This window comes from Cloeon dipterum, chromosome 1 (assembly GCF_949628265.1).
Source record: "Cloeon dipterum chromosome 1, ieCloDipt1.1, whole genome shotgun sequence".
Classification (NCBI taxonomy): Eukaryota; Metazoa; Arthropoda; class Insecta; order Ephemeroptera; family Baetidae; genus Cloeon; species Cloeon dipterum.
The window spans coordinates 41,794,421-41,815,359 of record NC_088786.1 but is presented as its reverse complement, the minus strand read 5'-3'; the positions used below and the strand labels follow the sequence as shown (position 1 = coordinate 41,815,359).

General features: G+C 39.8%; 3 protein-coding genes across 4 annotated transcripts; all 3 read left to right on the top strand.

The window, feature by feature from the left end:
* The first annotated feature begins 550 nt into the window (after positions 1-550).
* Positions 551-3,579, top strand: LOC135943455 (uncharacterized). Its single transcript, XM_065489993.1, has 14 exons — positions 551-573; positions 725-855; positions 908-1,277; positions 1,328-1,359; positions 1,410-1,568; positions 1,621-1,864; positions 1,919-1,975; positions 2,033-2,279; positions 2,338-2,385; positions 2,539-2,563; positions 2,620-2,684; positions 2,738-2,837; positions 2,893-3,176; positions 3,445-3,579. The coding sequence occupies exons 3-14, from the start codon at positions 1,036-1,038 to the stop codon at positions 3,577-3,579; spliced, it is 1,638 nt and encodes a 545-aa protein (XP_065346065.1). The 5' UTR covers positions 551-573; positions 725-855; positions 908-1,035.
* On the top strand, positions 3,469-6,263 carry LOC135948050 (uncharacterized). 2 transcript variants are annotated; one of them, XM_065497112.1, is made up of 15 exons: positions 3,469-3,876; positions 3,927-3,992; positions 4,045-4,078; positions 4,139-4,206; positions 4,259-4,361; positions 4,411-4,695; positions 4,752-4,816; positions 4,870-4,905; positions 4,958-5,075; positions 5,126-5,235; positions 5,289-5,363; positions 5,413-5,449; positions 5,511-5,584; positions 5,755-5,851; positions 5,906-6,263. In XM_065497112.1, the coding sequence occupies exons 4-15, from the start codon at positions 4,180-4,182 to the stop codon at positions 6,181-6,183; spliced, it is 1,305 nt and encodes a 434-aa protein (XP_065353184.1). In that variant the 5' UTR covers positions 3,469-3,876; positions 3,927-3,992; positions 4,045-4,078; positions 4,139-4,179; the 3' UTR covers positions 6,184-6,263. The 2 variants fall into 2 exon arrangements, with proteins under 2 accessions (XP_065353184.1, XP_065353185.1); XM_065497113.1 differs by lacking the exons at positions 5,413-5,449; positions 5,511-5,584 and having other exon boundaries at positions 3,927-4,078.
* A 10,203-nt stretch (positions 6,264-16,466) lies between these two features.
* Positions 16,467-20,939, top strand: LOC135940970 (uncharacterized). The gene is made up of 26 exons (XM_065486130.1): positions 16,467-16,732; positions 16,791-16,821; positions 16,873-16,917; positions 16,975-17,068; positions 17,124-17,146; positions 17,298-17,318; positions 17,365-17,423; positions 17,475-17,583; positions 17,640-17,838; positions 17,895-17,926; positions 17,977-18,135; positions 18,185-18,464; positions 18,520-18,609; positions 18,657-18,826; positions 18,889-18,978; positions 19,030-19,079; positions 19,139-19,250; positions 19,302-19,491; positions 19,546-19,565; positions 19,618-19,664; positions 19,728-19,845; positions 19,899-20,094; positions 20,151-20,170; positions 20,227-20,276; positions 20,334-20,460; positions 20,513-20,939. Exons 1-26 carry the CDS (start codon positions 16,685-16,687, stop codon positions 20,716-20,718), a joined length of 2,586 nt encoding a protein of 861 aa, XP_065342202.1. The 5' UTR covers positions 16,467-16,684; the 3' UTR covers positions 20,719-20,939.

Below are 20,939 nucleotides of genomic sequence, written 5' to 3'. Positions count from 1 at the left end.
TAGCTCTTATTTAATTTGTGTTTTCATTTAACATATCGTTATTAGCGGTTCTGAATTTTATTAACGGAAAAAATATGCTGATCCCCGAAGACCTAGCAACGATTCCCGAGGCGAAAGACATTTGCAAGGACGAAGGCTTAGAACTCATGTCCCTGAGCTCACTCGTCGAACTCGGACCAGTGCAGGACTTTATCAACGATATTGGTATTTCCATTTATAAGGTTTCCAAATATATCACTAATTAATTTTTAGACATTCCGACGGACACAATTTTGACCGCAATGACGAAATTAACCGACGGGGGCACAGATTGGCTGGGAGATTTGGCCTCTGCGCTTCTCCCACCCAAAGATCCCGCAAAAGATGGCGACTGTCTCGGTCTTAGCGCTTTAGGTCTCGGGGGAATATCGTGTGACACCGTCTCCAACTTCGTGTGCCAGGTGCCGGACCCACCGGGAATGACGACTCGTCCGCCAAGAAAAACCACCACGAAACCGTAAATTTTGGAATTAATTTCTAATATTAAAACTAGAGTGCATAAATCTTTCAGAAAAGCCACGAAAAAAACAGACGGTATTTCAGTTTCAAATTTTAAAATTCATACCTACTTTTTGACATTGTGTTTCTTCAAATTATTTAAAACTAATTTACCTTTATTCGTGGAATTCCCCAACGAACTCTTCCTGTGAAACACCTCATGTTTTAATCACGTGATACTTTTCAGCATGGCGGACAGAATTCAATTGTAAACCAAAAAATTAAATAAGTTTAACTAAACATCAAAACCACATTTTAGCACCTACTAACAAAAAGGTCAAGATCGGAGCGAAACAGTACAAGTTCCCAGAGGAGATGGTGACTTTTAACTTTTAAGAAAAGCTAAAATATTTACGAGTTAAATCGACAGGCTACTTTCTCTGATGCCAAGAAAATTTGCGAACAGGACCAGATGGAGATAGCTTCTTTAGACAGCCCGATCGAAGCTGAAAACATTTCAAATTATTTGCAGTATATTGGTAACATAAATTAAACTGCATGTATTGTTCTCTTTTTTCACAACTTGTGTCTGTAGATTTGCTCGATAGCCCGGTTTTCTCGTCTTTCTCATCTCTAATTTCGGAAGGAGCAAAATTGTTATCGGATTGGGGATCTGGCACTCCTCCTGGAGGTCCGGGAAATTGCCTTGTGCAACAGAAGAATAAATTTTTCAACGCCTCGTGCGATTCTAAAAACCATTTTGTTTGCGAAAATCCGAAGGAGGATGATGCATCAACTATGTTATTTTTACGATATTTTAAAGAAAGTTTTCTTAAATATATTTTTCCAGGGGTTTGGACTCTTTGACTTCAATTGAAGATGGTTCGAATTATTTTAAATATCATTCTTGTTTTATAATCATCTTGAATTAGCTGTTCTGAACTTCGTTGGGGGAAAAAACTTAATAGTTCCCGAGAACCGTGCTACGATTCCCGAGGCTACAACCATTTGCAAAGACAATGGTCTGGAGCTTATGTCTCTCGGCTCGATCGCTGAGCTCGACCCAGTTAAGGATTTTCTCGGAGACATTGGTGATTATGGACTGCCATACAGAATTCTTGATGGCATCCTTTCTCTTATTAGGCCTGTCAGCAACCACGTTCTTGACCTCGATGGAAAAGGTCACCGACGGGGGCACCGATTGGCTGGGAGATTTGGCCTCTGCGCTTCTCCCACCCAAAGACCCGTCAAAAGACGGCGACTGTCTTGGTCTTAGCGCTCTGGGTCTCGAAGGAATATCGTGCGATATGGTTTCCAACTTTGTTTGCGAGGTGCCTGATCCTCCAGGAACGAAAACCACCGTCAAAGCTACAACTACGAAGAAAAGGTATAGTTTCTATTTAAACTACTCCAAGAAATTATAAGAAGTAATTCAATTCAGAGCGATTACTCCTGTGACAACCATTAAGCGAACTTCTCCAACCACTCCAGTTCCTACGTAAAAATTTCTGTACATCTTGCAATTTTTTGTTTCAATACAGAGATGTGCTTTTAGACTGTCAATTGGAACAACCACTAGAACGACATCATCTACAAGCATTCTAACTACTACAACAGCAACAACTATTATAACTTCTTTACCAACAACCACTACAACCACAACACCCACTACGACTTCAAAATCTACAACCACTACTTCAAAAACCACTACTACAACTACTACCACGACAACAACAACCATGACGACGACGACAACAACAACAACTACTACTACTACTACTACTACTACTACTACCACCACTGTATAAGCCAATGAGAGATATTGAACAAAATTTTTAAGAAATTCCTACATGGATCTAGCCTCTTCCATGTCTTCTGGATTGTGCAGATTTCAACAACTACTTGGTGGTAATTCACGAATTTAACTAGAAAGATTCTATCACTATTTTTGGCAAGGAACTAAAATACGTTTCCAATCATTTGCCAATTTCACTATACATGTTTTAATAATACAATTAAGTTAAACACGATTACTTATTACCAATTCTATTCGATTTAAAGAATCCAACATCAATGCCAAACACAGGTTTGAACAAAAATAAATAAATTATAATCTGAAGAGTAATAAATCTTAAATCTCAGCCGATGGCTCAGTAAAAGTTCCACTAAAGTGCACAAATAGGAAATATTACGTTTCAAACGTTAATGTATCAATGAGTTTCTTATTAATTCAAATGAATAAATTTGATTAAAAAATAAGGTGCCGAGAAACGAGGCCGGATTGCGATGCAAGGCGATGAACATGACTCTCCTGGCCGTAACTTCTCTCGAGGAGTCTGACTGCTTGGCAAGCTTGAGCGGTAAATTAGAATTTAAAATGATTTTATCAAACAGCCTAAGAATTATGTTCGTCAGCCGGAACTTATTGGACGAGTGGCTCGAACGTGGATCCGCTTTGTGCGCCGTTGAGTCAGTACTCGTGGTGTTCGACGGGCTACAACATGTCTCCCACGTTGATTTCCTCGAATAAATTCTGGCTTTCGACAACGGTAGCACCAACCCCTGCAGAACACTGTTTGGCATTCGCCATTTCTGCCACTTCTGTCAATGGCTTGGTGCACAAATACTGCAATGAGAGCCTGCCGTTTATCTGCCAGTACACCGTTGAGTGTCCTAGCAGCGACGTTTGCATCAAAAAGGTTTGGACTTTTTTAAAAGGGAAATTTATTTACTTAAAAATCAAATTTTAGAATTCTTTATTTGATTCTTCTGGAAGCTTGAAGGGTAAATTTAGGATATATTGAGATACAAATGAATATACTTCGTTTTATTCTAGATTCGCCCTCTTACGGGTTTTGGACTGCCATCGGAAACTACACTTATCTCTTTGGAAATCAACCGGTTTTGATCAATTAATATAAAAAATCAAGAGAGAAGGCTATATTACAAATAATTTATTTGTTTTAGATGACTTGGTTGGAGAACTACGCGCATTGTTGCGCTTTGGGAATGGAGGCGATCAATTTGGATAATCTGGCTGAGCAGAACGCCCTGACTAGTTTTACAAAAAGTGATTTCTTGATTTTGGAGATTTCATTTTAAGACAGAAATTATTTTTTTCCTTATGATAATGAACTTTGAACATATTTACTAGCCAACTGGAAGGCAACCTCAAATTTCTGGACCTCAGGAACGATTAAGGGCTCGTCAGCCGGTCAATGGTCGTGGTGCGAGCCCTTTGGTCCGGCAATTTTTAACCTAGGCCTCACGTGGGAGAAAGGACAGCCAGACAATAAAGGCGGCAATGAGAGCTGCATCCACTTTCGCAAGATTTTGAATGCAACAGGAGCAATCTTATCCGACAGGAACTGTGCTAACCATTACAGTTTCGCGTGCAAAGTATTTAAATGAGACAAATGCGGATTTCAATTATTTTTTTAATGTTTTAGTCTCTGATCATCAAACCTCCTACGCTGTGTGTTGCATCTTGTCCAACTAAGAGCTGCCAACGATTAGTTAAATTTATATAATTAATTAAACTTAAAATAAAATTAAATTGTTTTAAAGTCTCCTCTGTTTGATGTTGAAGGTAATCTAATAGGTCGGTTAATTCTCGTTGAAGAGAGTGAAATAATGGCTAATAACGTTTTTAAATATATAGTATATCTCAGTTATGGAGAGTGGTACGAAGGATGTGGACGAATGTTTTTAAACTTCACCAAAAGCGCGGTAGAATATTTTTTAATAGGTTTGACCTATTTTATAATACCCGAAATCTCAGGAAAGCTGGACCGCAGCTCGGGATAAATGTTGCGAAATCGGTCTGACCCTGGCCTCGATGGAGTCTGCTGGAAAATTGAATTGCTTTTCTAAACTCATCAACAGTGAGGGAATATTTTACTCTGGCATCTTTTAAACAATTAAAAAATCCAGAGGGAAATGGTGACTTCTGGCTGTCTGGAACGGACCAGGGTTGCCCCTCAAAATTCCGGTGGTGCTCGAGGGATCGGGACTTTGTCTCCCCCGAAATCAAGTGGAAGGTTGGCCATCCAAAGGCAGGTCTTGCCTGCGTTTATCTCGAGGTTAGAAACGGAACGTCCCTGCTTGCAACAGCCGACTGTGCAGAACAGAAAAATCCGCTTTGTGAGATTCGAAAAAAAGCCACTCCCAACGTGGCTATGGAGATGGAATGCGCAGAAATCTGGAATGTGCCTTTAGGTTAATTGACATAAAAATTCGGCAGTGATTCTGATTTTAAATTAATTTTGTTTCAGAACAAATTGACCTGCTTTTTAACGTGACTGCCTTCCTTGCGGCAAGCGTCTCGCGGAACCTGATGGTTGGTTAAATTTCAACCTGGATTAAATAAAAAACAATTTAAAAATTTTTCAGTGCTTCATAAAATGCGTTGGGTCTGAAATGGGATTGGTTTGTTTTTTATTTATTTTTGGAACGCTTTAAAGATTTTTTTAATTTTTAGTTTGACTTTGGAAAGGCAATGAGCATGGAAGTTTTGCGGCAAATAGAACTGGTAGCCCAGGAAAGCCCTGTTTTGCTTGAACAGGCAATGGCTGCCTTCCTCCAGTGCAGCGCAATTAGTCTGAATTTTTTAATTGCACTTTGAGAACGATCTAATTCTTTGATTCAGAGTTGAATGATGATTGCACGACTGCCTACGAAATGTACAAGTGCTGCCAACAGAAGGTGCCTAGCGTGGTTTCGGCAATAATCATAAGAAATTATGATAATAGATCAATCGTATGATAAAAATTATATTTTATACTTCCTGAATCATGTCAAAATTATTGCAGTCGTCCCCTCCAATCGGTTGTGTTCCCGCGCGCCGACGTTGTTGGCTCTCAGAAAACTATCCCTGCGAAGTCGATGTAAGTATATTTATAATTTCGTTTCGTACTTGTTTAATTTTTTTTAAAGCAAACTGCCGTAGATGTGTTGAATACCAAGAATTTTGGTACGCTGGAAATTGTTTTTTAATGACATTTCAAGAAATTTAAGATATCTTCTTTAAATAGATAGCCAAGGAAAAAAGAGAATAGTGCAAAACATAACTTATTATGTTGGCAACTTTGATTCTGTTGGACTTCTTGTAATTATATAAATTAGTAAATGGTTTTGAACTTTAGACAATGTACGGTTTTTGCCGCATTTTATGTATGTTCGTAATGATTTTAATCGATTTTAGAAACGGAAGTCTAAATTTCACTACCTTTATAATATTTATCTCTTGAGTGGAAATTCTAATAAAAAACACGACAGAATCCAGTGGAAATATACAAAAAATGCTGTTCCTTGGGAATGAAGCTTATGGAACCTGAGACCAAGGAGGATTATATGTTGATTAGCACTTTCTTTTGTAAGCTGGACATTATTAATGCAAATCAGAAATAAAATGGAAGACTCGTTGCAGCGAATTACGTTTCGTCTCCGGTGTTCGTTGGCGAGACGGAGTTCATCAACGCGACGCACGAGGTGTGGTGCAACAGCCGCGCCATTTTGCAGGATACTTTCTACGGTGTGGCGTCAGTCAGATATTCCTGCGAAGAGTCGATCATTCTTTTGGAGTCTTCTCGGCATATTCTAGTTTCTTCCTCAAAACTGAACCTCGCTGACAATTATATGAATCCGCAGAAATACGGTTACATCCCAAAATATGTCTTTGGCTACGTCTGCGTGAAAAATCCATAGAAACAATTGTTTCTCGTCCATTTTTTAATCTTGGCATCGTTTTCTTGCGTGAAAAATGAGTTGTGTGAATTAAAGCGGTGTTAAATCTATCACTGCATTATTATTTGATAGGGGGGATATATCACAACGTATTTGATTTTTTAATGTTTTTTAATGTCACGCGACCGGTCATCGCTTTTAATCGCATCTGCAAGAATAGAAGGGTCAAGTAGTTTGTAATAAAATCCGAGATTTATATTTGAAAATTACGTCAAAATTATGTCATTGTATTGCCACAAGAGAGCCGCGCGCTCGGCCAATCAGAGCGCAGTGGAGTAGGACGCCATTTATTCTGAAAGTCGAGGCGGACGCGCGGTCTAGAGTGCACGACGCGAGTTTTTGGGCGATCAGGACGGCCCTGGCGACCTGTGAAGGTCCAGGGGCCCTGTGTGACCGAGGCAAAGGTAAGGGGAACGATATTTTTTGCGTTTGAGCGGACGAGCGAAAAGATTGACGCGGGACAAAGAGTCAAAGCGCGTCATATTGCTTTTTGTGCCGTTGTCATTTCGGAGAATTTTGCGCCTGCAAAAGCAATAGGTTTGCAACCCGTGGAGCAAATGTGTCGTGCGTGTTTAAAACATTTTGCAACTCACCGATATAGTTCGTGCCACGGCAAATTATCCAATCGCTCTGCACACTCTGCATCGCCAGCTGTTCGGAATAAAATTGGCTCCAGTTGGTACACCTGTCCAAGTGCTGCCGCCAAGAGCTAACTTCACTCCGATGCAGAGGGATATAAAAGTGGGCGAGCCGAGAGATATTCCAATGTGCTGCAGCACGAATGATGTATTGCTCACCCTTGCTCCCTGAGTCCTCGGCATTCGGCAGACCAACGGAAAACTTTTGTTAGGCACCGGCGAGATCTCCTATTTTCTTAAGTAGGGGAAGGTCCAGAAATCACGCAATCAGTATTGATCTTATATATAAGTAAAATATAAAATATATTAATTCATATAATGTAGAAAATATTATTGGAAAGTGATAATCAAATATGTTCTGTTAAATATAATAAATTTATCTGCCAAGATTTAATTATTTTGAAAAAAGGGTCTTTGATCGCTCTTTCGATTCGATGCAGCATGTTATAGTTTAATCTGTCCAACTTGAAACACAGGTATAGGTGTGGCAATCACAGAAAATAGTGCAACTCTTTGGCAGGTTTTCACTGCATGCGTCACATCCTGCATTCTTACTACTCTCGAGCTCATTATCACCAAAAACACAGCGAAAGAGTTGTCATGTATTGTTTTGCGGACACCTCACTTCCGTCACGGGAGCAGCAGTTGGTCGACACCGTTCCACTTTCGCAGTTTGTCGAGCAAAACGCAACTATAGTCGCTTGGGAACGTGATGAATTCGACTGTGTTCACTGTCGTTTTGATCTTTCTAGCCTACCTCGTAAGCATTTTGCTCCCTCTGCATTTGATTTTGTTTAAGTTCTATTTACAATTTTCAGCATCCCTTGGACTGCGGAAAAAAATCAGCGAGTAAGTGCGTTGAAATATTTAATTAGAATTATTGTTTATTGTTTCTGTTGATGTAAAAGGACAATTCGGCATAGGTGGATTGTTGAACAGGCAAATCATCAAAAGTATTATTCCAACTCGCTTTTAGAGCACACAGTTTAATTAAAATAAATCTTAAGTCAAAACCTCGCATCGGAGAGATCAGCGATCCTTCATAATAAAATGCTGTGGTCGGAGGAAGTGCTCGAATTCTTTCAACAAGAAAAAGTACAAAATATCAAGGTTCTTTATGTAGATTTTAAAGCAATATTGCTTTCACGCAGAAACGGGTCATCAAAAACTGACGGTGAGAGTGATAAAAATTTTGTTTCCATGAACCGGATGCCAGACCAAATATCAAACATGGCACTGCTAGCCTCTCTCTTTTTTAAAAAAAAAAAACATTTCTAGCTGCTATGGCACAGCATTTTTGTAGAATGATTCACTTTTTCATCGCCATATATGTTGAGTCGTGATAACTATCGAATTTTTCAGGTTTGCGTTCTGCCTTCAATGGTAAAGAAATAATTTCAAATTTCCGATTTCTGTTATTAAAACTATGAATGCAGGGCCATCTTTCAAGCCTGTTCGGATCGGGAAAAGAAAGTACATGTTTCCGTACGGAAAGGTATTTAATTAATTTCTTTGAGCGAAAAGCAAATCTGAAACGTATTTAATAAAAGGCTAATTACGAGGGTGCCAAGAAAGTTTGTGAAAAGGAAAACATGCGATTGGCATCTTTCGACACTCCCGATGCAGTTTCAAAAATCTCTGACTATCTCCAGTACATTGGTTTGAATAAATTAGTAAAAGTGGGTCAAGGATTTAAAATTTCTTGCAAATAGGATTGTCCGACGACCCCGTTCTGGCGTCAATCTCCACAATGATTGGAGGAGGAGATGGAGGATTTTTAAACTGGGGAAGTGGAAGTCCACCAGGTGGTCCTGGCGATTGCCTCGTGCAGCAGGAAGGGAAGTTTTACAACGCTTCGTGCAGTGCGAAAAGCAATTTCGCCTGCGAGGACCCGATAGAAGTGGACAAATCCTCTCTGTGAACCATGAAACTGATGGTTTTATTTAATTTCTTACTTAAATTGTATTATTTAGGGGCTTGGACTCTTTATCCTCGATTGAAGATGGTTATGCATTTATTTTTTAAACGAGATCTTCTAACTAAATTTTTGTAGCTGTTATGAACTTTGTTGGAGGAAAGAATTTGGTCATTCCCAGTGAAAGGGCATCGGTTCCCGAGGCTAAATCCATGTGCAAAGACCAAGGCTTGGAGCTAATGTCCCTCGACTCTCTCACGCAATTGGATTCTGTTCAAGACTTTCTCGGAGACATTGGTGCACATTTGGTAGTTTTGTTAAAAATTCTTCATTTATTATCTCCTCAGGGCTGTCGTCCTCCACACTATTGACCTCCATGTCGAAAGTAACCGACGGTGGCTCGGATTGGCTGGGAGATTTGGCCTCTGCGCTTCTTCCACCAAAAGACCCTTCAACCGACGGTGATTGCCTTGGTCTGAGCACCCTCGGTCTCACTGGCGTCTCGTGCGACATGGTTTCCAACTTTGTTTGTCAGGCGCCTGACCCACCAGGAATGGAAAAACTTTCTCCTAAAAAACCCACCACGAAACCGTATTATTGGAAACTTATTTATTTATTAATCTTGTAGTGCATCATTCTTTCAGGAGAGCCTCAACAAAACCTGACGGTATTTCTGTTTTCAATTTTAAAAATCATTCCAACTCTTCACGTTGCGATTGGTCAAATTTTTAAAATTTAATGACTATAATTCGTGGAATTCCTGTTTCCCCCACGAAATCTTCCTGTGAAATTCACGTCATGTTATAATCACGTGATGTTTTTCAGCATGGCGGACAGAATTCAATTGTAAACCACTTTAAAAACATGTTATAGTTTTATATTCAACTTCAAAACCACGTCGTTTAGCACCTTCTAACAAAAAGGTCAAAATTGGAGCTAAAGAGTACAAGTTTCCAAAAGAGATGGTGACTTTCTATATTTAAGAAGCAATAAAATGTTTACGGGTAAAATTTACAGGCTTCGTTCTCTGATGCCGAGAAAATTTGTGAAAAGGACCAAATGGAAATAGCCTCTTTAGACAGCCCGACCGAAGCCGCAGACATTTCAAATTATTTGCAGTATATAGGTTAGATAGATCAATTAAAATGTATTTTTCTCTCGTATCACAATTTGTGTTGGTAGATTTACTCGATAGCCCAGTATTCTCGTCGTTCTCATCTCTAATTTCGGAAGGAGCAAATTTGTTATCGGATTGGGGATCTGGAACTCCTCCTGGAGGTCCGGGAAATTGCCTTGTGCAACAAAAGAAGCAATTTTTCAACGCCTCGTGCGACTCTAAAAACCATTTTATTTGTGAAGGTCAAAAGGAGGATGACGCATCAACTTTGTAAATTTTGTACTAAATTAATGGATTTTAATATTGTTTTCCGTTTATTTATTCGCAGGGGTTTGGACTCTTTAACGTCAATTGAAGATGGTTGGAATTGTTTTCAATTGTATGATTCTATTCTAATTATCTTAAATTAGCGGTTATGAATTTTGTTGGGGGGAAAAACTTATTAATACCGAAAAACCCTGCTACGGTTCCCGAGGCTTCAACCATTTGCAAAGACAAAGGTCTGGAGCTCATGTCTCTTGGCTCGATCGCTGAGCTTGACCCTGTTAAGGATTTTCTTGGAGACATTGGTATAGTTTCGTCTCGATTTTATAGAATTCTTGATGGCATCCTCTCTCTCATTAGGCCTTTCATCAACCACGTTCTTGACCTCGATGAAAAAGGTCACCGACGGGGGCACTGATTGGCTGGGAGATTTGGCCTCTGTGCTTCTCCCACCCAAAGACCCGTCAAAAGATGGCGACTGTCTCGGTCTCAGCGCTCTGGGTCTCGAGGGAATCTCGTGCGACACGGTTTCCAACTTTGTTTGCGAGGTGCCAGATCCACCAGGAACGAAAACCAGCACCGTGAAAGCCACAACCACAAACAAAATGTCTAATTCTTTTTTTTTTAAATTATTCCAAGACATAATGTTGATATAATCAGAGCAACTACTCCATCAACGACCACCAGGCGAACTGAACCAACCTCTCCAGTTCCGACGTAAAATTATCTGAACAACTATAGCATTTTTTCTTTAACAGAGACGTATTTAAAGATTGTCAATTGGAACAACCACTCGGGCGACATCATCTACAAGCTTTCTAACTACCACAACAACAACCACGACGACCACAACTACTTCGACGACAACAACTACTTCGACGGCAACAACAACCACGACAACAACAACAACAACAACAACAACAACTACTACTGTATAAGTTAATGATATTTTAAAACTGCTTTTTTGCGAAACGCTATTCTTGCATTATAGCCTCTTCCATGTCTTCTAGATTGTGCAGATTTCAACAAATTCTTGGTGGTAATTTACAAATTTGAAGAGTAACTATCATAATATTTGTGGCTACAAGTTGCATTTCCGACCGGCTAAATTTTGCCAAACATATCTCAATCATTATATGTATTAATAAACCAAATCTATTCTTTTGAAAGAATCCAACAGAAATTCCAAACAAAGGTTTGAACAAAAAGAAAGTTAAAAACGAAAATAATAAAGAGTATTTAACCTTGAACCTCAGCCGATGGCTCAGCAAAAGTTCCACCAAAGTGCTTAAATAGGAAATATTACGTTTCAAACGTTAATGTAACAATGATTTTTATTTATCAATTGGAAAGAATTAATTTATATCAATTACAAGGTGCCGAGAAACGAGGCCGGATTGCGGTGCAAGGCGCTGAACATGACACTCTTGGCCGTAACTTCCTATGAGGAGGTTCAATGCTTGGCTAGCTTGGATGGTAAAATTTAGAATAATTTTATCAAACAGCCTAATGATTCCATTCGTCAGCCGGAACTTATTGGACGGGTGGCTCGAACGTGGATCCCCTTTGTGCGCCGTTGAGTCAGAACTCGTGGTGCTCAACGGGCTACAACATGTCTCCCACGTTGATTTCTTCGAATAATTTCTGGCTTTCAACAACGGTGTCACCCACTCCCGCCGAACGCTGTTTGGCTTTCGTCATTTCTGCCTCTTCCGCCAGTGGAGCGGTGCACAAAAACTGCAGTGAAAACCTGCCGTTTATCTGCCAGTACACCGTTAAATGTCCTAGCAGCGACGTTTGCATAAAAAACGTTTGGATTTCTTACAAAGCATAATTTTCACTTAAAGATTAAATTTTAGAATTCTTTATTTGATTCTTCTGGAAGCTTGAAGGGTAAAGTTGAGATATTATTGAGTTACAAATGGATATAATACGTTTTACTGTAGATGCGCCCTCTTACGGGTTTTGGACTGCCATCGGAAATTACACTTATCTCTTTGGAAATCAGCCGGTTTTTTGCTCAATTAATATAAAAAATCAAGAGAAAAGGATATATGACATTTAATTGATTTGTTTCAGATGACTTGGTTGGAGAACTACGCGCATTGTTGTGCTTTGGGAATGGAAGCGTTCAATGTCGATAATCTGGCAGAACAGGAAGCTCTTACTATTCTTACAAAAAGTGATTAATTTATTCCAATAAAATTTAGGGGATAAATAAAATATGACTGCGATTGAATTTTGCTTCTTAAATTATATTAATATTTGAACTAAATATTATGATTTGCAAGCCAATTGGAAGGCAACCTCCAATTTCTGGACCTCTGGAACGAATAAGGCCTCGTCAGCCGGTCAATGGTCGTGGTGCGAGCCCAATGGTCCAGTAATTTTCACCCAGAGCTTCACGTGGGAGAAGGTCAACAAAAGCGGCAATGAGGGCTGCACGCACCTCCGCTTTATTTTTAATTCAACAGGACTAATCTTGTCCGACAGGAACTGTGCAAACCGCTACAGTTTCGCGTGCAAGGTATTTAAATTAGAGATAAGCGAATTTCGATTAAACTGCGGAGAAATTTTAGTCTCTGATCATCAAACCTCCTACGCTGTGTGTTGCTACTTGTCCAAATGGGATCTGCCAACGATCAGTTAAAAAAATATTAATTATAATTTAAATTCCAAATTGAATTGTTTTAAAGCCAACTCTATTTAACGGGAAAGGTGTCCTGATAGGTTGGTTTTTTCTTGTTGAAAAGAGGGAATTAATGGCAAATAACGTTTTTAAATGAATAAAGAGTATTTCATTTATGGAGACTGGTACCAAGGATGTGGACGAATGTTTTTAAACTTTACAAAAAGCGCGGTAATTCCTTATTAAATTGGTTTCGATCTATTTTATCCTTCTGAAATCTCAGGCTAGCTGGACAACAGCTCGGGATAAATGCTGCGAAATCGGTCTGACCCTGGCCTCGATGGAGTCGGCTGGAAAATTGAATTGCCTTTCCAAACTCATCAAGAGTGCGCGAAAACGGTGCTCTGATAATGTTATAATAATTAAACTATCCAGATGGAAGCGGTGACTTCTGGTTGTCTGGAACAGATCAAGGGTGCCCCTCAAAATTCCGGTGGTGCTCGAGAAACCGAGACTTTATTCCCGCCGAAATCAAGTGGAAGGTTGGACATCCAATGGCTGGTCTTGCCTGCGTTTATCTCGAGGTTAGAAACGGAGTGGCACTGCTGGCAACAGCCGACTGTGCAGAACAGAAAAATCCGCTTTGCGAGGTTCGAAGAAAAGCCGTGGATTCCCAAGTGGGCATCGTGAAGACGGAATGTGCAGAAATCTGGGATGTGCCTTACGGTTCAAATGGAAATTTAACAGGGATTCTGATTTTAAATTGATGTTGTTTCAGAACAAATTAACCTGCTTTTTAACGCGACTGCCTTCCTTGCGGCAAGCGTTTCGCAGAACCTGATGGTTAATTAAATTTGAACCTGGATTCTTAAAACACAATTTACTTATTTTTCAGTGCTTCATAAAATGCGTTGGATCTGAAAAGGGAATGGTATTTTCATTTATTTCAAAAGCTGAAAAATATTAAAATTAAGTTTTTTTTAGTTTGAGTTTGGAAAGGCAATGAGCATGGAAGTTTTGCGGCAAATAGAACTCGTAGCCCAGGAAAATCCTGTTTTGCTTGAACAGGCAATGACTGCCTTCCTCCAGTGCAGCGCAATTAGTTTGCATTTTTAATTCCACTTTGAGAACGATTTAATTGTTTGATTCAGAGTTGAATGACGACTGCACGACTGCCTACGAAATGTACAAGTGCTGCCAACAGAAGGCGCCTGGCGTGGTTTCCGCAATAATCGCAAACAATGCTGCTGATGCGACCAACGTAAGCAAATATAAGTGATTTATTTCTGCATAATTCATTCCAAAATGACTTTTAGTCTTCCACTCCAATTGATTGTGTTCCCAAGCGTCGAAGTTGTTGGATCTCAGAATATTACCCCTGCGTAGTCAATGTATGTTTTTATTATTTTTTTCTGACTTTGTTTGATTCTTTTTAAAGCAAACTGCCGTAGATGTGCTGAATGGCAACGGTACTGGTATGTAGGAAGTTTTTTATGTGATGCTTCAATTAATTTAATTTTTGGTTATAGATAGCAAAGGAAAGATAATGAGAATGCAAAACAAAACTTACTATGTTGGCAACTATAACCCTTATTATTATGTAATCATTCTAAAAGTTAGTCTGGTTGTGAACTTTAGACATGCTTGTTTAAACTGATGAATAATGTTTAACGCTTTTCGGTGATTTTAAATATGTTTGAAGTCGTTTAAAATGCTCATAATGGTTTTCACAGATAAGAAAATAGTGTATAAATTTCACAACCTTTAAAATATCCATCTCAACATAAAATCTTATAAAATAACAGAATCCAGTGGATATGTACAAACATTGCTGTTCCGTGGGAATGAAGTTTATGGAGCCTGAGACCCCGATGGATTTTAATTTGCTTCCAAATTTAACTACTAGTGAGCTAATTGTTCTCAGGCAAATCAGAAATATAATGAAATGCTCGATAATTGCAGCTTTTTTTGATATAGCATTCGTGGGAGAGACGGAGTTCATCAACGCGACGCACGAGGTGTGGTGCAACAGCCGCACAGTTTTGCAGGATATTTACTACGATACTGCGTATCCAGATAGATATCCCTGCGAGGATTCGCTCATGTTTGCGAATACTCATTCGAAAAAACTAATTCCTCTCTCGTCTCAGAACTTGATTGACCAATTGAAGAATCCGCAGAAATACGATACCTACCCAGACATTTATGATTCTTTCTTTATTTGCGTAAAACCATAGGAAAAATTGTTTCTCACCTCAATTTTAATCTTAGCATCATTTTCTTGCGTGAAATATCAGTGGTTTGAATAAAAACGGTTTTAAATATTTCACTGCATTTTATTTGGTTCTACTAGATTTATTAATTTCTTCTTTGCGTGGTCTTTCAGCGAAAAGAGCAAAATTAAAATTAATTTGACAAAGCACAGACTGAGAGAATCAAACAATCGCTTTTTATCGCATTTGCAAGAAGAGAAAGGTCAAGAAAAGGTGACCTGCTGCCTTTTGTCCGACTCATGTCTCCCGTCTCGTTATCATCGGCAGATTTGACTCAGGTGACCCTTTTGACCTTTTGAGTGCACCCTCGAAGGTGACGGGTCACAAAGCCAAGCACGCGAGCGGCTTTCATGCGCACTGTGTCAGTGTGCACGTCCCACCTTAGATCGCTGTTGATTCTCATTGTTCTCATTGTGAGAGGTATAGCCGCCAGAGGTCACGCCCTGGTTTCCCGCGCCAAGCGAACACCACGAGATCTGGCGAGAGCTAGGCGTGAGAAGCCGGGGCGCGTGCCGCGTGCAGCCGTGCACAGAGTTTGTTTGTCGAGTGACTGCGTGCGTGGTGTGAGTGCCAGGAAAAGCAGCGAAAAAGTTGGGAAAATGAGTGCGCCGACGGACCAAAAGCAGGCCCAAGTGAAGATAAAAGCTAAAGTGATACTGTGAACCCCCTGCCATGCCCCCCTGAACCCCGTAAGAGTCCCCAAAGTGCGGCATGCGAGGCCGAATGTCGCGCGCGAATGTAGACGATGCCCGCGAGTTTCCTATTTTATTTTTGGTGTGTTGAGGCGCGATGGCGGCCGGACAACACGTTTGTTATGTAGTTTCAAGTTTCTTTAACATGTGTAAAACGTTTGGACCCCCAATAAGGCCCAAGCACCGAATAATTAATCCACAAATGTTAAATATGGACCAAGGCCAAGATGGCGGTGGACGCCGGCATGGTTCGCGAGTTTGCCGCATGGGCCACTGGCGCTGCTCGGCCGCACCTGGGCCAGAAGCCCGCTCGCCGGAAAGGCTCGCGTGTTGAGGCTGAGCCATTCTTTATATATTTTAATTTTGTTGCTCCTCTCGGCATTAAAAGTAATTTGGTTTTGTAATGGCATAATAATAATATCTTAATCCAGCTCGTAACTTCCCCACCTTTCCCGATGCCCTACACCCCTTCGTGGCTGGTCTGGAGAGGTGGGGGCGCTCCGAGGGCCAATGAGAGGGTGGCGGGCGGTTTGAAACGACCGTTAAAAAGTCTGCGTCGGTGACGCCGCCGCTGACTCGCGATTTCCCCAGTAAAGTAGAGTGTAACCCTTAAGTGACAGGTCGGCACATCATTTGGCCCATCCATCTCTTTTTGATTCGATGCATCAGCATCAAGTGAAATTGAACTGTCGAGCTTGAAACACAGGTGGGAAACAGCACAAATGATGCCACTCTCTCGTGTGTTTTCCCCGCATGCATCACTTCCTGGCTTGCTACCACTCTCGGGCTCATTTTCACTCAAAACACAGCGAAAGAGTTGTCACATTTTGTGTTGCGGACACCTCACTTCCGTCACGGCAGCTGCAGTTGGTCGACACCGTTCCACTTTCGCAGTTTGTCGAGCAAAACTCAGCTATAGTCGTTTGGAAATGTGATGAATTCGGCCGTGTTTGCTGTCGTTTTGCTCTTTCTTGCCTTCATTGTAAGAATTGCTTCTTCTGTATTTGATTTTTTGTAGCTTTTCCTATTTAAATTTTCAGCATCCCTTGGACTGTGGTAAAAAACGAGCGAGTAAGTGTTGAAATATTTAATTTGAAATGCCTCATTCTGTTGATGAAAAAGGACGTTTCGGCTTAGGTGGATTGGTGAATAGGCAAATCATCAAAAGTATTATTTAAACTTACTTGGAAGTTACATACGATTTAATTTAAAAAAATTCTTTAGTTAAAACTTACTCGCATCGCAGTGAACCGCGATCCTTCATAATAAAATGCTGTGGTCGAAGGAAATGCTCAAAATTAAATAAAAACAAGATTAAGTATGGAACCTAATGGGCTTTCTTGTTGATTTAAAATATATTAATATTGCTTTAGAAACGGGACATCAAAAACTGATGGTGAGAATGAAACGAATTGTTTCCAAACCGGATACCAGTCAATGCCTTTCTTTAAAAAAAAACATTTCTAGTCGCAAGAGCGCAGCATTTTTGAATAATGATTCATTTTTCCATCACCATGATGAGTCATGTTATATCTATATTTTTTCAGGTTGGCGTTCTGCCGTCAATGGTAAAGCAATAATTTTAAAATTCTGTTTTTAAAACTATGAATGCAGGGCCGTCTTTCAAACCTGTTCGGATCGGAACAAAAAAGTACATGTTCCCGTATGGAAAGGTATTTAAAATCTTTGAGCCAAAATCAAAACTGAAACGCATTTAATAAAAGGCTAATTACGAGGGTGCCAAGAAAATTTGTGAAAAGGAAAACATGGAAATAGCATCTTTCGACAGCCCCGATGAAGTCTCCAAAATCTCTGAATATCTTCAGTACATTGGTTTGATTATTCTTTAAGGGAAAGCGGGCGCAGGATTTAAATTTTCTCGCAAGTAGGATTGTCCGACGACCCCGTTCTTTCGTCAATATCAGCAGTGGTTGGAGGAGGAGCATTTTCCAACTGGGGATCCGGAAGTCCACCAGGTGGCCCTGGCGATTGCCTCGTGCAGCAGGATGGGAAGTTTTACAACGCTTCGTGCAGTGCGAAAAGCAATTTCGTCTGCGAGGACCCAAAAGAAGTGGACAAATCTTCTCTGTAATCATTTAAACCGAGAAAATTCAATTTAATTATTTAAAATTTATTTTAATTAGGGGCTTGGACTCTTTATCCTCGATTGAAGATGGTTATTTGCATTTATTTTTTAAACGATATCTCCTAATTAAATTACTGCAGCTGTTTTGAACTTTGTTGGAGGAAAGAATTTGGTCGTTCCCAGTGAAAGGGCATCGGTTCCCGAGGCTAAATCCATGTGCAAAGACCAAGGCTTGGAGCTAATGTCCCTCGACTCTCTCACGCAATTGGATTCTGTTCAAGACTTTCTCGGAGATATTGGTAGTTTTGGACTAACGGATTAAAAATCCTTGATTTAATATCTTCTCAGGCCTGTCATCCTCCACGCTTTTGACCTCCATGTCGAAAGTAACCGACGGTGGCTCGGATTGGTTGGGAGATTTGGCCTCTGCACTTCTTCCACCTAAAGACCCTTCAACCGACGGTGATTGTTTAGGTCTGAGCACCCTCGGTCTCACTGGCGTCTCGTGCGACATGGTTTCCAACTTTGTTTGTCAGGCACCTGACCCTCCTGGATTCAAACCGTCTCCTCAGCCTAAACCGACTATTGTTAAAACCACAAAGGCAGCTTTACTGACCAAAAACGATCTGTTTGCAACTGTTAACTAAGAAAAACCCTTCGATTATTATTATTTTGTTAATCAGAACTTCTTCTGGATCTGACACTGAAGCGACTGGACTCCCAACCAAAGAGGATGCAACCGTTCAAGCAGAGGAAGAGACTACTGAATCAAAGTATCCATATATTTTTTGATATCTTGATCTTGAAACCCCGTTTGTAGAGCATCATTGGAATCTTCTTCTGGGTTTGACAGTACGTACGGAATTCAACCTGAAACGACCCAAAGCGATGCACCAACGACCACAACCACCCAAACTACAACACAGGTCATCGTTACAACTTCAACTACGCCTACTACAACAACTAGAAGCACCACTTCAGTGGCAACAAGTTCCCTATTTATATATAGATTCACAAGAGTCAATTCTCATATTTTATTTTGTTTCAAGCAGCTGTCGCAGGAACCACAACTACTACTTCACCAACCACAACCCTAACAACAACAGCAACAACAACTACAACAACTCTTCCGCCTGTAACTGGTGAGACTTCATGATTTTTATCATAGCTTTTACTGAATTAGTGTTTTAAAGTGACGAATTATACCACTGGATCCAGAATCACTATTTTGATGAATGAAACCGTTGGGAGTGGAAAATCAGGCTAAATAATTTACCATTTACAAATTATACATAATTATAGGCAACATACGAGGAAGCTGTTAAAAAGTGCAAGGAATTGAATATGAAATTGTTGACACTGGATTGCTCAGGGGAGTTAAGAGATTTTATTTTGAAAACTTCAAATATAACGGGTATACTGCAATTTTCTTTCCATTCTTTTCAATCTTAAACTCTTCTTGAAGAATGGTACAACGCTTCCTACTTTCTCGACTTGAAATTCATCAACGGATCTTATGTTCCTTGGACGACTGTTGCGAATGCTAAAACTTACATCAGAAACACATCCGCTTTCGGAGAATGTGTCACTGTCAAACAAGGATCCTTGTGGTTCACGCCGTGCGACCAAAAAGCCTATTTCATTTGTGAAACTATGTACGTGTTCAGGAATTGAAATATATACATTTTAAACTTTTCTTTCACTGGTAGTCCGCTGGCGCATACGTCAGGTTTGATTAATTTTTCTGAGGTATGAAAACAATTTTAAATCGTGTCTTTCAGTTAACTACTCGGTCTCTGGGAGATATTTCGTGCCTCTTCCCACCCGTGTAACCAAAATATCACCCCTCACTGAAATTATATATGAATTATTATAATATGTCAAATTTAAGATGTGCATTGATGAAGCCAATTCGTACTGCAACTCAATCGACGAGTCGGCCACTCTGTTGTATTTAGACATTCCTTTTGAGCTGGATGGAGAGGCATTTGACCTTATTACATCTTTAAGTATACTCATCATGATTTTTAAATGATGCAGAAACTTTTAAGTCCCAGATTAGATTTGGCAAACGAAAGATCGTACGTGAAATCAACTCCCCATAGCAAGGACTGGATTCTGTTGAACAACAAAAGCCAGTTGGGCTGGGCAGACAATCACCCAAACGTTTCTGCTTATGGAAGTTGCATTGCTACTTTGAAAGGAAAATTACTCTCTGAATTCTGCAATTATCAACTTCCATTTGTTTGTGAAACAACGTAATCTATAATTTTAATTAATTATTCCACGTTATAATACAGTATCTTCCGTATAGCAAGAAGAACTTGACGGATCGTATGCATTTAATATATTTTAAAGATTATTAAAGTCCTGTTCTTTTGCAAAAATAGATTACATCTTGAGAGCCTCTGGACGTGACTACTTGATTTCAGGCTATCCGGTATAAATAAAACATTTTATTACCTCTATAACCTGTACTCCATGTTTGAAATTAAAGGTAAGCAATACAATCGCTGAAGCCTGGTGCCAAAGCTATGGACGCGCGTTCTTGATAATTCAAACATCAAACAAGTTTCAAGAGATTGCAGATTCTTTGTCACATATCTCGGGATCTCTTTCCAAAGGTACCATTTCCTGAAATATTGCCCCTTAGATTCATCTTAAAATTACAATTAGGAAGCGAATATTTGGGAATTGGCCTTCGATTTATCGATCGGGCTTGGAAATGGTCGAACGGAAGCTTGAAATTCGAAAATGCTCAAGTTGGATGGTATTATAACACCCCTTCTAGCAGTTCCACAGACTGTGCTGGATTTTTAAGTCAAGGCAACGCCGTCAAGGCCTTTGACTGCTCTACTAGGTCGAGGATCATCTGCGAATGACTTTTAGGCCATCACAAGAGCCTGAATCATGTGATTATTTAAGCCGTTTGAAAATTAAAACATATAAAAATCTTCTTAACTCTCAGAACTATCTTAATCCGTCTTTAACTCGCACGCAAATTAGTAAATTTATAGCTCTCATATATATTACAAACGTGTTTTGATTAGATGTGAAAATAATTATTTGTATTGCGACCATTTGAAATAAAAACGTTGCTGCG

Bases quoted from the DNA above. Each gene is read 5' to 3' on its own strand.
- LOC135943455 (XM_065489993.1), top strand. From the start codon at position 1,036: ATGTATTGTTCTCTTTTTTCACAACTTGTGTCTGTAGATTTGCTCGAT. The intron at 1,569-1,620 runs GTGATTATGGAC...TTCTCTTATTAG, and splicing joins GGATTTTCTCGGAGACATTG to GCCTGTCAGCAACCACGTTC. The intron at 2,838-2,892 runs GTAAATTAGAAT...TATGTTCGTCAG, and splicing joins CTGCTTGGCAAGCTTGAGCG to CCGGAACTTATTGGACGAGT.
- LOC135948050 (XM_065497112.1), top strand. From the start codon at position 4,180: ATGTTTTTAAACTTCACCAAAAGCGCG. The intron at 4,817-4,869 runs GTTGGTTAAATT...AAAATTTTTCAG, and splicing joins GCGTCTCGCGGAACCTGATG to TGCTTCATAAAATGCGTTGG. The intron at 5,585-5,754 runs GTAATTATATAA...AAAACACGACAG, and splicing joins TTGATTCTGTTGGACTTCTT to AATCCAGTGGAAATATACAA.
- LOC135940970 (XM_065486130.1), top strand. From the start codon at position 16,685: ATGAATTCGGCCGTGTTTGCTGTCGTTTTGCTCTTTCTTGCCTTCATT. The intron at 19,566-19,617 runs GTTTGATTAATT...CGTGTCTTTCAG, and splicing joins TCCGCTGGCGCATACGTCAG to TTAACTACTCGGTCTCTGGG. The intron at 20,095-20,150 runs GTAATCTATAAT...TCTTCCGTATAG, and splicing joins CCATTTGTTTGTGAAACAAC to CAAGAAGAACTTGACGGATC.